Source organism: Camelus bactrianus, chromosome 7 (assembly GCF_048773025.1).
Source record: "Camelus bactrianus isolate YW-2024 breed Bactrian camel chromosome 7, ASM4877302v1, whole genome shotgun sequence".
Taxonomy (NCBI): domain Eukaryota; kingdom Metazoa; phylum Chordata; class Mammalia; order Artiodactyla; family Camelidae; genus Camelus; species Camelus bactrianus.
The window spans coordinates 68,933,033-68,946,880 of record NC_133545.1 but is presented as its reverse complement, the minus strand read 5'-3'; the positions used below and the strand labels follow the sequence as shown (position 1 = coordinate 68,946,880).

Genomic DNA, 13,848 nt, shown 5'->3' with positions numbered 1-13,848 from the left:
ATAGCTGTTTTTTAATATACAATGTACAATCTGTATAACTCAGTAACAGTTGTTACAGTTGTATGTAAAAGTCTGGGAAGTGCTGAAGAAAATATTTATGTTAAAAGAACTCACTCTAGTAAATTAGTAAGCCATATTTTTAAAGCAGCAGAAGAGAAAATGCCAAGAAAAACCCAACAAGGGGAATTAAATTTACCGTGAGAGAAAGAATTTATAGCACAGTTATAAAAGAAGCAAATAACCTCAATAAAGGAAGTCACAGCTTTTGAATTAAAATGGTGTTGCAGATATTGTGAGAGATTTTAGCAGTTCGTATGGCCTGCTCATTTTTCTGTATCTTGCTATTCGACTGGCTCAGAAATTAATTTATCTCAGCTTGAATAATCTTCCTTGTCAATAAGCATTAAGTAACTCTGAAAGTTACTCAATTATTTTACAGTATTGGCTAGGTGAGATCTGGACTTCCATCTAAAAGCTGCTTCTCTGAAATAGCTATTGTTCTTTTTTAGCCATACATCCTCATTTTCTTTTTCTTTTCACAAACCTATACAACTTTTTCAAAGACATTCTAATATAAAACCAAAACCATGGCGTTTCGTATTTTTTGTGGACGCTGCGTGGTTGCATTTCATATGAACTATGTAATCCTTACTTGTCATCTTCCTTTCTCAATGGAATATTAAAATAAATAATGAAGCAAATCCCTCCTGAGAAACATACCACAAATTAAAGCTGCTCTAGGCACAATTTTACATACTACTTTTTGAGGAATATCTATTTTTTTCCACTGTGCAATTTAAATAAGTATAGGCTTCAAGTTGAGACAAGGTAGGACTCCTCCCCTCTGTTTAAGACCATTTTCAAATTTCTGCGTGTGCACTTAAGGAAGTCACACTTAAGTAATCACTAGGCCATCTGTGAATAGGAAAATTATAAGTGTGTTACATTTGCTGCATTCCTTCAGGTCTTAAACTTTTGTTAAAGTGCTCCATAAATGGATCAAATGGACTGAAATTGTCTACGTTTTGAAAGCAATAGAGATAATTCATGCTGTAATGGTTTTATTCTTAATAGAACAGGGATTGGTGAAATAGTGATAAACACTAGAGGATACTGGAAAAAATACATCTTCAGAGTTAATGTTGTCAGTATGACTGGAGTTTTATTTTGTTGAATAGAAAAAAAGCTATTTTTTAAAAAGAAAAAGACTTGCAGAACTTCAGAAACTTACTACACATCAAATAGTAGCCTAAATTTACTTTAAAAAGCTAGATGTATTATTCAAAATTTAATTAGAAATGTTACACTTGAAAAGTTTCACTATTATTTTTGTTGTTTTATCAAATAATTACTTTCTATATTTTATTAAAAGGAAACAAAAGGAAAAAGAAAAGGAAACAAAAAGGTACATAATTTCTACATGATTATATAAAAACATATATTCAGGAATAGGATAACAACCCAGAATCTTCTGTGTTCTATTGCTGGTATAGTCAAAAGTTAAAAAAAAAGAAAGAATGAATGAAAGAACGAAAGAAAGAAAGAAAGAAAGAAAAAGAAGAATTGTTTAATGATGTATTGCTTTTTGTGTATTATTTTAATCCCAGTCCAGAAGTGGTTAAAAAAAAAAAGGTGGAAAGAATTCTTTATCCTCCAATATAAACTAAAGTTTTCTCCTTCTTCTTCCTACTTCTATCCTTTTGAACTATGGCTAATGAGCATTCACCACCCATATGCAACGTTGAAGAAAAAGAGGAAAGAAGAAATCTAGGAAGGAAAATGGTTAAAGAAAAGGGGAGACGAAATACATTAACTGTTCTGTTAGATTAAAAAGAGAATAAGCCCCAAAGTCAAAAAAGATGAATAAGAAGGACTTTTTCAGCTCAAGGTAACACAAAGGGACCTCTGTCAAGTGTACCCTTTAGTTGGATTGTGCTGATTAAGTTGTCCAAATATTGAGAGTGTGACAAATCTTGGAACTACAATTAACAAGATAGAGTAAATCTCATTCTTTCCTTCTGACTTGTCAAAATTCCCCCTTGAAATGCCTCTTTCAAAATATGAAAATCAAAATCATTTTTTTTACAAAACAAAAATTATAAAAGGTCTAGTGGGATCATAGAGTGATTTAGGGAATTTTAAAGATACTATTCAACCATTTTGATTAAAAAGAACCATAGAGTAGATAGTTCAAAAATCAAAGCAGCACTTAGTGTTTCTTACTCATTTTCAAAATATTTGAAAATATCTCAACTGACATACTCATAAAATATTTCATGATTAATAATGGAAAATCTTGATATATAAGAAGGAACATGCAGCCTGGCTATTATTTATAGAAAATTCATTGTTTAACTGATTGCTGAGTAAGTACCTATTAAAAGAGATGCCGTCAGCAGTTTAGGGTCATAAGGACTCTTCCCACGGCCATTTTCAAAATGCGAGTCTTCCAGCTTAAAAATGTTGTCCTGTAGAAAAGAATAAGAAGAATTCAATTTATTTATAATAGAAAGTATTTTAACATGCCAGTTAACCAAAGAGAGGTTCAGATTTCTTCTGCGCTATCGAGGAGTATTACTATTTGTGTAAACTGTAGAGAGAACAAAGTAACTTAAGTGGAATAAAAACTAGCTCTAATTAGCCAAATATTTATTTAGCTTGGTGATTTTTTAGTAGCATTTAGCATGTTGCAAATAACAATGTATAAATGAACTTTACAGAACAAAGCATGTCAGGATAAGGGTAGAATAATCATTTTATCACAGTGGTATGCCAAGAGCTACCCTAATGGCTCTTGAAAGAAAGAATGTTAACTTTAAACAAAATGACTCATTTACTTCCTTCACATGGTGAAAAAATAGCAACTCGCTATATTAAATGTCTGCAAGAAGATACACTATCTCAATTTTCTGCATGTACTTTCCAGAAGGAAATGTTAAATACCCGTAGCAGTCACATCCTTCACTCCGTCATTCTTACTACTTTGATGCTTACAAGCTTCTCAAGAATTTTTAATTACTCAGTTTGGAAAGTGGAAGGTACCTGAAATTATCCTTATCAATTTCTCTAAGTGGAAAATATCAAACTGTTTATTAGGAAAGGTGTGCCTGGAGATAATGTCCTTAGGACAAGCACAGAGGTGACACATTTTTATCACAGGCACGTCTATTCAGTTGAGGCTCAAGTATCTAGAAATAGGAATGAACATTTGACTATGGTAGAAACTAAGCCAGAAAGCGCTGCAACCGAAGCCTTAATAAGGAGGTAACTAACTCATGCCTGAGACCCTGCCCTCAGGATGTGTCTAGCTACTGCAACTTTTATATGACAGTGGAGTAATCTGAGGTGTTTCTGAGCACTCTTTTCAGAACCAAGTGTTCTGGAAATTAATTAGGTCCGAATATGTATGCTTTTTCCAGTAGCCCATTAACTTGTTCACAGACTGAAATAAAATAGCTTTTTTTGGCAATTTCTCTACTATTCACATAAAAGCATTTTCTATATTCTTAGAATGGTAAATGGTGTTCATTTTATGGCCAATATGGATCACTTTATTTAACATTTAATATTTGTGATGGAGCTAATGGCAGAGTTTCAAGTTATGACTCTTGAAACTCATCTGAGTTAGGGAGGAAGACTGAAAAGGGAAGCAAACAAAAGTGTTCTCCGTTTTTATTACTGTGAGTGAGAATTACCGAGTCTATTTCTCCTTACATTGATTTCTGTACTTGGTAATTAGCTGTCCCCTAGCAATGCTGGTTCTTTAGCTGAGTTCTAAAATTTACACTGTGAAAAATTTATGGGGTTTCTCAGAATTGTGCTAAGTAGTAGCAGGAAGGGCAGTGAGTCAGAAGTCAGGCCCATTTGGGTCAATGATTAGCTCCCGTTCCGTGATCACCAGACACTTGGGTTCCTAAAAATCAATGCTGATAATGATATTTAATCTCAAATGTTTACCTACTGAAATAAAGTATTTTTAAAACATCAAAATAAATAACAGACAAAATTTATTTTTATTCTATTAATACTGCTTATATTATCACTACAACAAAAGAATATGAGCATTTAATACAAGTCAATACCATTGCTGTAAACTTCCCTAGCATAATTTAAAAGAATATTACTTAAAAACATTTACATAAGTCACTAAATTATAAACTTGTTTACAAATACAAATTTATCATAGATGCTTGAATATTAAAATTATGTATGAAATTTATTGTCATTTACTAAGAAAAAGCATAGGAGAAATCTTAAGAAATGTTTAGATACATTCTGACAGAAATTAGGAAAAATCCAGAAGAAATATGCTCAGTAAATGATATACACCCTACTGCCAGAATGATAGAAAATATTAAAATCTGTCTATGTTACTATGCCTCACAGGTTAGAGGAAGCAGCAGGGAAAAGTGGTGGTGTGGCTGAAAAATCTGTTATTATTATAAATTTCTTGTCCACATCAGACATTCTACAATATTGACATAGATAGAGGAGTTATCTCTCCAAATACTGAGATATTTGATGTCTCAGATCATGTGTCCAAGTTAATATGACAACACTAAGGTATATGAAAAGTACTTTCAACCTTGTGTTTAACATTTGATTTACAAGGTATAGGATTAGACTTCACAGGAAAAGAGGTTAAGCATGTCAGTTATGGTTTAAGAGAAGATGAAAAACTATCCTTTGCCATGGTGTCAGGTAATGTGTTCAAAGCTGGCCTCCTTTTCCTTTCCTTCTTTTTTCCTTTAAATGAAACTCTTGCCCAAATTTCTGGGTATCTACCATGTAATTATCCTACATTCTTATATGATTCTACTGAAGGGTAAAACACTGAATTTCCTTTCTGGCCTAGTGAGTTGGGGGCATGGAACAAATATAATTTGATTTCTGAATAAGTAAGTAAAAGATATTTCTTACATACATGTGTTTGCAGTGTGAAATCCATACCAGCCACAACATAGTAATGGAGTCCAAGGGTGTTGAAGTTAGACAGAAACGGGTATTATCCCTGGCTGTGCCTTTTGTAACTCTGGGCCTCAGGAAATCCTTGAACCTTTCTGAAACTCAGATCCCTCATTTATAAAAGGAGGATAAGAAAATCTCAGAGAGTTGATTGTGACTATTTGTTGCAATAATGTATATAAAACAATACTTTGTATGCCCTCAAAAATATCCATAAATTTCTTTTTTTTGTTGTCACAATAAAATCATTCTTGCCTATACTGATCAATGTATTTCATGCCACAGTGGAAATGCCTGCCTATATTTTCATCAGTGGAAATTAAGACAGGTGTTTAAAAAATATATAAGTATTTTGGACTCCTAAAATGCACTGAAAATTGTTCTTTCCTATAGATAACCCAGAGTTCAGTTCCAAAGCTTTTCTGACAAAAAGTCATTAAATATAGTATGTATAAAAACTCTCAATTAAAAAAGACTATCCTTTTAATATGTCTGATAAACTTAATGTGATCGATATTGAGACATGAAATTGCTATTTCTGTTATCTTGTGAATGACACCTATCAAAAGTGTGACAACACTGACTCTTTGTAAAAGAACCCTGCCTTAATATAATTGTGCATTCTATGCCGTCATATGTAACATATCACGTAGACAGCTGTTGGCTGTACTTGGAATGCTTTTTGAAATCTGCTACTCAATGATTTTCTGTTTTAAAGAGTTTAAATAGATCACATATGCAAGTAATAAGACCAAAAATCTTAAGACCAATGTACACAAGTAAACTTCCTAGCTTATATGTCTTACTTGAACTGAAATGGTTTTCATTTTTAGTAATACATGAACAGAAATCTAGCTGCATGAATTCTAATTTGCTTTAGCAGATACTTTGAGCATATCATATAAGTTATTATGCCATATTTTATTACATGATTGCATCAGTTTTCAGCAACTATTTTTAGCTTTCAAGACCACTCTTTCCCCTTTGTCTTCTGGATTTCCTGAATGTTATTGGGCTGTGGTGACGTAAGGCATTAGAGGAAATAATAACTGTGCTAATGTCTAATCCAAAGTCTTATAAATTATAAACCATTGGTGACATCATGGCAATAAATTTCCCAAATCTCAATCTTGTCCAAGTAATAAACGTAGGTAACAAAGTTACAATTTTAGTTGTTTCATTTAATGATTAAAACATAAATGATGTTTGTATAAAATAAAAGAAAAAGAAAAGCCTACATATATATGTGATAGAATAATCACTTTGGGTGGGAAACTACATAAAATTAATCAAACCCAGTACTTGGATAGAACTAAAAAACATATATTATTGTGTTTTTTCAAATTGTTCTTTCTCCTCTCCTGCTCTTTACAAAGACACTTTGTTTGTCAGTTATAAGGAATTATCAAGTATTCCCTGGTCATACCATGCTTTTTTTCATCTCTGCCTGAACCAGCCCCAGCCCACCTGTCCTCAACTCCAGGGTGAACTTCCTTTCCTTTAAGACCAAATTCAGAAGCCACTTCCTAGGAGAAGTCTTCAGAGCTTCCTGGAGATCTAATTTATTAGTTTCCTTTGTGTATATCCTAATTAACAATAGTGCACAGGTAATGACAATACTGGGTAAAACTACTGACTTCAGCAATGAAGGGATGTAATAGGATCTCACAGGAAATATTGTGGCATACTGTATTTTACCCAAAGGAAATCCATTTGGATCAAATTCAACTGTAATTTACTTCTCTTAAAAAGGTGACTCTAGATCTATGCTGTGCAATACGAATAGCCATGAGCTACATATCGTAATTTAATCAATTAAAATTAAAAATCCTATTTCTCAGTTGCACTAGCTACATTTTAAGAGTTCAGTAGTCACAAGAGACTTGTGAATACAACACTGCAAAGATGGAAACACTTCCACTGTCACAGAGGTTCTACTGGACAACACAGCTCTAGATCCTATTCCCTTTGCAGCAAAGAGTAGCCCTGGAAGTCAGAGGATCTCTACGGAAAGAAAACTTGTCATCACACCACAAGTATAGTTGAAAAAGTCCATGAAATCCACAAGAAAGATTACACTAAAAACCCTAGTTTTTGGTTTTTATTAGCCAAGGGTCTACCCTTAAGTAATATTCAATGGCAGGACAGATGAACAAATACATGTTCTGTATTTTCTTATATGCCATTCTTCTTCCATTCAAATTACTTTTCCCTATTCCATGCAAGTAACACATTTTCCTCATTATTTAAAGTTTAAGTCATAATACTCAGTCCATTAAATGTTCATTAATTTTCCCCAACAGAAAAAAATGTTTTCTCCCTGGAACTTGCATACCACTCTATTCATAGCACCTTTGTGCCAATTGTTACCTTCAACTTTGATATTCAATAATGCATGTCATTCTTTTTTTCTTATGTAATACTTTTGAGGTGAGGGAAAAATCTTATGCACTATATTTCTCTCACATATTAAGATAGAACTTTTCACTGAGTTAAAGCTCAGTGAAAGAAAGAATGAATAAACGAGTGACCATGTGACTGAGTGGAAGAGGTGCTATAGAAAAACTATATTTAAGGAATAGCAAGGGCATAGCACTGACCTCTCGGAGCTAAGACATTAGGGATATGACACAGATAGGAACACAGTTGTGCATAGAGGCCAGAATACAAAATTCAAATATTAAACCTAGTTTTAAATAGGATTTTAAGAAACATGAGTCTAACTTCTTGTAGTATATGTCACTATTAATAGATTATTGATATAGTTATATACTTCAAATATGAGTTTACTCTTATTATAAAATATAAAACCAAGATTTAATGATAAAGAGTATAATATTATAGTCCCTTTGTTTTTACATCCTTCTTCGTCATTAATTTTCTTTGGGCTTTGTAATTCTGCAGTTATTATTAATGTTAAGCTTGTTAATAAATATTAGTCTTCTCAATAGAACCATCTTCATTGAGAGGTAAAGTTATCAAAACACTCCTTTGCAGAACTTCAAAAATCTTTCTGATCAAAGTAATACCTCCATCATTCCAGTATAACTCCTTTACCTGACCATTTTCATCAATAAAAGTTACTCCAAATATCTCTGGGATATTGGCGAGTGGGAATATCAAACTGTAAAACTGGGCTTTTACCAAATGCAATTTTCTACTTATAAAAATATAAAATTTCGACTTATAAAAGTACAAAATTAGGATTTGCATTTTTTATTTATTTTAAAAACAACCTAATTTATATAAGTTTTCTGAAATACTATACAAATATTAATTGGCGCAGTAAATATACATTAAGCTGTGACTATGTAAGAGTTATGTTTGGAATAAGAAGGTGAAAGGTATCAAGGAGCATACAAGAATTTACAACAAAAATTATATAACAATATTACAATGTTCATGAAGTATTTGTTAGCTATTTCACTTAACATTGAACATATACTAAGTGCTAATGATGCCTTAAGAGTTAATCTGTATATTTTCATTTATTCTGCAAACAACCTTACTATTATTACGCCAGTTTTACAGATCAGAAATGAAGACATTTTCCATATAATACTCAAAGTCATAAATATAATAATTGATGGAGTAAAAATCTGATAACAGAACCATCTCTTTCCAAATCCATGTTTTCAACCACTATATGAAAAAGTGGGTTTACCATAAATATTATGTCAGATGTACACTATAATAGTAGAAACTGGAAACCACAGGAGTTCAAAATGGGGGCTAGATAATTTTCTGTTTCACATATAAAGAAAGGCTTCATTTGATTTAATCCTATAAAGATGTATTTTGGTAGGAGGTGAGTGTATCTGTGAGTATACACGTGTGTATGTGTGTGTGTGTGTGTGTGTGTGTGTGTAGTGGTTGTGGGTGCAGAGGCCCAGAGGACCTCAAAAAGAGAGGGGAGAGGAAAGCACAGCGGCAGATCATTCCATCTAGAGGAAACTGCATGAACAAAACCCCCTCAAAATAAATGTAACTCATATGATAACATAAAGTTGAGTTTAAATAGTGAAGACTACATACATATATTAAGAGATAAGGTAGATAAATAAATTTGGAATCACACTGTGGAAAATTTCCTGTGCCAGAATAAGCAATTTAGTCTGTATTCAGAAGGTGTCAGTGATACAGTGGCAACTTTAGCTGGAGAACAATAGCATCAAAGAGATGTATTATGATGAATCTGATAGTGACGCGTAGGATGATTAAGAGACACATGAGCCTGGTGGCAGGAAAAGAACTACTGCCATAGCCTGGGGAGGGGAGAGTTAGGTCTTCTTATACATTATGGCAATTTAAAGGAATTTTTCATGTTGTGCGTTGTGATGGTCAAGTACTTTAGCTTCTTTGTAGCTCACGTTTCTTAAGTTCTGTGGCATCAAAATTCCCTTGATATTTAAGCAAAGCTATGGATTCTTTCCTCCAGAAAACTGACGCTAAGCATACATATACTTTATAAGCAATCTTTAGGGTTTATTGATTTTATGTAGTCACGGTAAAAGTTTCCAAATAAGTTATTCTACAAAGACCTTTCCACTTCTAACGTGGTGTGATTCTATCATCCGAGTCCTCTGAACTTGGACAGTTGCTTCTGCTGCTCTTTGTCCCCGTCCTTCAACATAAAACAGGGATTATCCAGATTTTTAAAAACCATTTTCCTTTTCATTCTCTACATGCTATTATTTGGTATTCATTTATTTTTATAAATTCAGCTATTGAACTTCAGCCCCAATCCCTCTGCTCTGATAATTCAAACTTGGTTTCCTGGCCTGTAGGAAATCTCCTTATTTTCCATGGTTATTTCAAAATTGAGAGCTATTAAGAGGCCTTGGCTCTTCAAAAGAATATAACAGCAATTACAAATAATAAACTTTCATAAAAATTAGCCTGTCAGAAAGAGTTATTTAACAGTATACACTGTGGGAAGATACAAAAGAAATGTAGCCCTGGTGTCTGTCACTGAGTGCTGGGAAGTTTAAAAGTAATGCTGTGTGAATGAAGCAAGTATAATTTTCTGCCCTGATTACAATGTCCTGCCTTTGATTTAACTATAATTTCAGTCATATTATATTGGAATTTTATTTTTCTCTACAATCAGAAAAAGTTAACACTGCTGCAAGTAAATGACTGTTAACTGAAAAAAGAATCTCAGTGAAACTAAGTCCAAGGAAAAGCTATATACCTGTAAGGATTTCTAGGTCTGAATGTACTAACAATACCTTCTTTTCATGGTAATTAATAGTTTTGGTTAGTTTTAGATGTACAATAATTATGAGATGTGGATTTAAGTCAAAGATGTAGTCATTCAATACTAAAATATTTAGAGTCAATAATTATAACAATACTTATTCAATAATTGCCAATATTTTTTCAAATACACAACTTGGAAAGGAAGTTTTCATCGGCAAGTAAAGCTACAATTACATAATTGTTTTGACAAAAATGTATTTCATATATTAAATTAAATTATAAAAAATTCCAGTTATATAAAATGTAGTCCAGTTTATTAGTCAGGATATGCGATCAATCTCTGGTTACATCTATGTAGACTTCTTTCATTGAATTCAATATAATTTCTGTTACTGAGGAAATTTTTGGATCCAAAATAAAGGAAGGATAGTATCATTGGGATAGACAACATTTCTAGTAAGTTTATCTCTAGGTTGATGTAAGTAGGAATGGCTAAAATTATTGATTTCAATTTCTAAAGTCTGTTTAAGCATTGCTTTAGTAAAGCAGAAATCTTCCCCTGAAATTGGTCTCCAGAGATTATATGACTTTTCTGTGACCCAGATTTTTTTTTAATTATTTGACTTTAAAGGTAGATGCGGTAAAAATACTATTGTTAAATAATTATAAAATCTAGACTGTGCTAATTATTAACTGTAAGTTCTAAAACAAGTTTTAAAAATCTCTTTGAAGTGTTAATATTTTTATCTATGAAATAAATAATCCACAGAATTGCCTCAAGGTTTAAATGAGAAACAATGTGTATTAACACAGGGACACATAATTAAACTGTACAGAAACTTAGTTCATAATTATAATTATCATAAATACACTAGTAGTGGTACATCTTTGCTATGAGAGCATACTGACAACTCAATATCTATGATAATGTAATAGCTAATATCTGTTAAGCAAATATTAGCCAAGCACACTGTCCTAAGAGCTTTGTAGGAATTTACTTTTTTATCATCACAAAATCTCTTGAAGTACATAGTGCGATTATACTAATTTTGTAGATGAAGTAGCAAAGAGAAAGAAAAAATGATTCACCTAAGTTTGCATAGTATATAAGCAGAGCCAGGTAAGCAAGGTCCAGAACCAGTAATAAATGGAGGGATTATAAAAGTCTTATTTTTGTGTGTATTTGATTTGCATACCATGTTAGTTTATGAATACACATCTTAAAGTATTGTTATACTAATATCTCTTCGCCACATATTCCTTGTAGTTCATGCCTGTAGTTAGGCCCTGACTTAATCCTAACTGAACTGACGAGACAGATAATGTATTTAACATAGTCCCCACATTATACTCTTAGTACAGTAAAGACAAGTAGGAAAAAAATGAACATAATTCTAACTTTATTTGAAGAAAAATATATGAAATTATTTTGTTTTCAGGTTTGTGAAAAATTAGTATCACTTTACACATTGTCCTCCCAGTAACAACATACAGTCTGTACAGATGGATTAAATACGATTTGCCCTCTAAATTTAAGGAATCTGAATTTATCTGGGTTCCTCAAACAAACATCAGTGACATAATTCATCTGCTTTTTGTCATCATTAAAATTAATGGTATAAACCAAGGAAAACAGAAAGCATATGTGTTCATACTTCATGCAGATTATGTTTTTAATAGGAGCTTAATTTGAGTTTATGCAGATATCTCATACCTGTCATGGTATAATTATTCAGCTATGAATGCCTGTTAACTCCCAAGGTAATATGACAGTGAAAGGGAAAATTCTATCTTGGCTAGAATGAGGAATTCCAGAACATGAACAATTGACTCTAAAATGTTTTGCCCCAGTGAGACCTGGTAAAGTGAGTTCCATCAAAGAACAAATCAGTGGTCCACAAAATATGAAATAATGGAACAATTCACTTGATCTTTTCATGGGCATTTTAAGTCTTCTATGTTCAAAACATAGCTATCTTGTATTTGCCATCATATAATTTCACAAAGCATCAGTGCTTTTTATCCTAAATTATGAAAGTACAGCTATTATTTTTTTACCACTTCTTTTTAAAAATGTGTTTGTCACATCCATGATTAGACACCACTGGGGAATTTTATCAACGTAAATGTAAATATGTCAACAGAAAGAAGCATATGTACTGTAAGAAGCACTGGAATCTATTCATATGGTTTCTTTACATTTTGAGATTTTTATATTTCAAGATTTTTTCATAAATATCGTCTGGGAAATAATGAGGCCAAAAGAACTAACATTTTATTTATATCAAGCTTTGTTTTAGCAAAGCCTTGTCATTCAAGTGTTGTTATAATCACATGATGTAAATGTATGATTTTCTTTTAGCAAATTAGCAAAGATTTCAAAAATAAGTGTTATTTTTGGCAAAGGTATTGTAGGAAAGAGACAATTCTGTCAATTCTTGTGGAGAACATAAATTTTAGAGAATAATTTGGGAATTAGAAATATCTTTAAAAATATCTGTAACTTTAACTTGATTATTTTACTTTTGGAAATAAATATTTTTAAATATATATTTTTAAATATAAGTTTAAAAAAAGGGAAAATTAAAGCAAGAAGAGGTTCACCATGGTATTCAGAATATTGAAAAAATTTTAAATGTCAATAAGAGGAGGGGGAAATAACCTATGAGCCATCTACATAGTTTATTATGATTCAGGTATTAAAATAAATTTTTATATCCAATATGTTATAATGCCTAGAATTGATACTCCTCTTAAGTCATTGTGGAAGCAATATGTAGTAATGTAACAACTATGTAAGATGCATGGAAAAAACCTGAAGAAAATGCATCAAACTATTGTCCCTAATTTATGTTATTTAGGTATTTTTCTATTTATATTGTTTTTAACTATTTTTAATGTTTATACAATGATTTTGCAGCCCATGTATTAAAAACAAACAAACAGAAAAACCCCAAAACACCAGAGTTAACTATATCCTAAGTAAATCTTCAAATTGGCAGTTCATGAACCGAATCTGGCCTGGAGACATATTTTATATAAATCTTGAATTTGAATGCTTTTTCACGGGACTTAGAATTTTTCATAGGACAGTTTAATGTTTCCACTGCTCCCTGTTTTGTGTTTCCTTTTTCATCTTTTTATGTCATCTGTATGGCACTGTAGGTTTGTGAGTTTGCAATCCCTGTGAAGCATTGTGACTTACTTGAATACCAAAGCCTATACTGCATTATCATCCGATTGTCCCCATTTTTCATATTTGCTCAAAATATAACAAAGTCCTCGGAAGGGCTGTGATCATGCTGCCGTAGCTCATAATGGAAATACTATAAGGTTCAGTGATTAATCTCCAACAAAACACAGAAGTTAATAGGAACTTTGAAGTGCTCTGAAACTCTGCCACAGTATCGTAAGTCTACATAGCTTTTCATTCATTTTTTTTTTTTACGTAATTAAATCAATCTATACGTGTACTGCTGTTTAACAATGTCTTGGTTTTATTTACAAAAAAAATTGACTGTTTCTGCTCTTTATATATAAATTATCCAGAATTCTTAAGAGCTGAACTTTAAGGCTATATGGTTACCTACTGAAAAATTCAGCCAGAGCAGTCCTTAGAGAAGTATCCGGATACTGGGAAGCTTCTTTTGTTTTCAAATTAATGACCCTAAAGATATTCTG

At 32.0% G+C, this 13,848-nt stretch overlaps 1 protein-coding gene across 3 annotated transcripts in view; it reads right to left on the bottom strand.

Moving 5' to 3' along the window:
- Nucleotides 1–13,848, bottom strand: part of SEMA3A (semaphorin 3A) — a 443,880-nt gene that overhangs the window by 95,616 nt on the left and 334,416 nt on the right. For all 3 annotated transcript variants that reach the window (XM_045510443.2, XM_045510442.2, XM_074367557.1), the window contains one exon: nucleotides 2,375–2,468. In XM_045510443.2, the coding sequence (XP_045366399.1) occupies nucleotides 2,375–2,468 (94 nt within the window). The remainder of the gene's footprint in view (nucleotides 1–2,374; nucleotides 2,469–13,848) is intronic.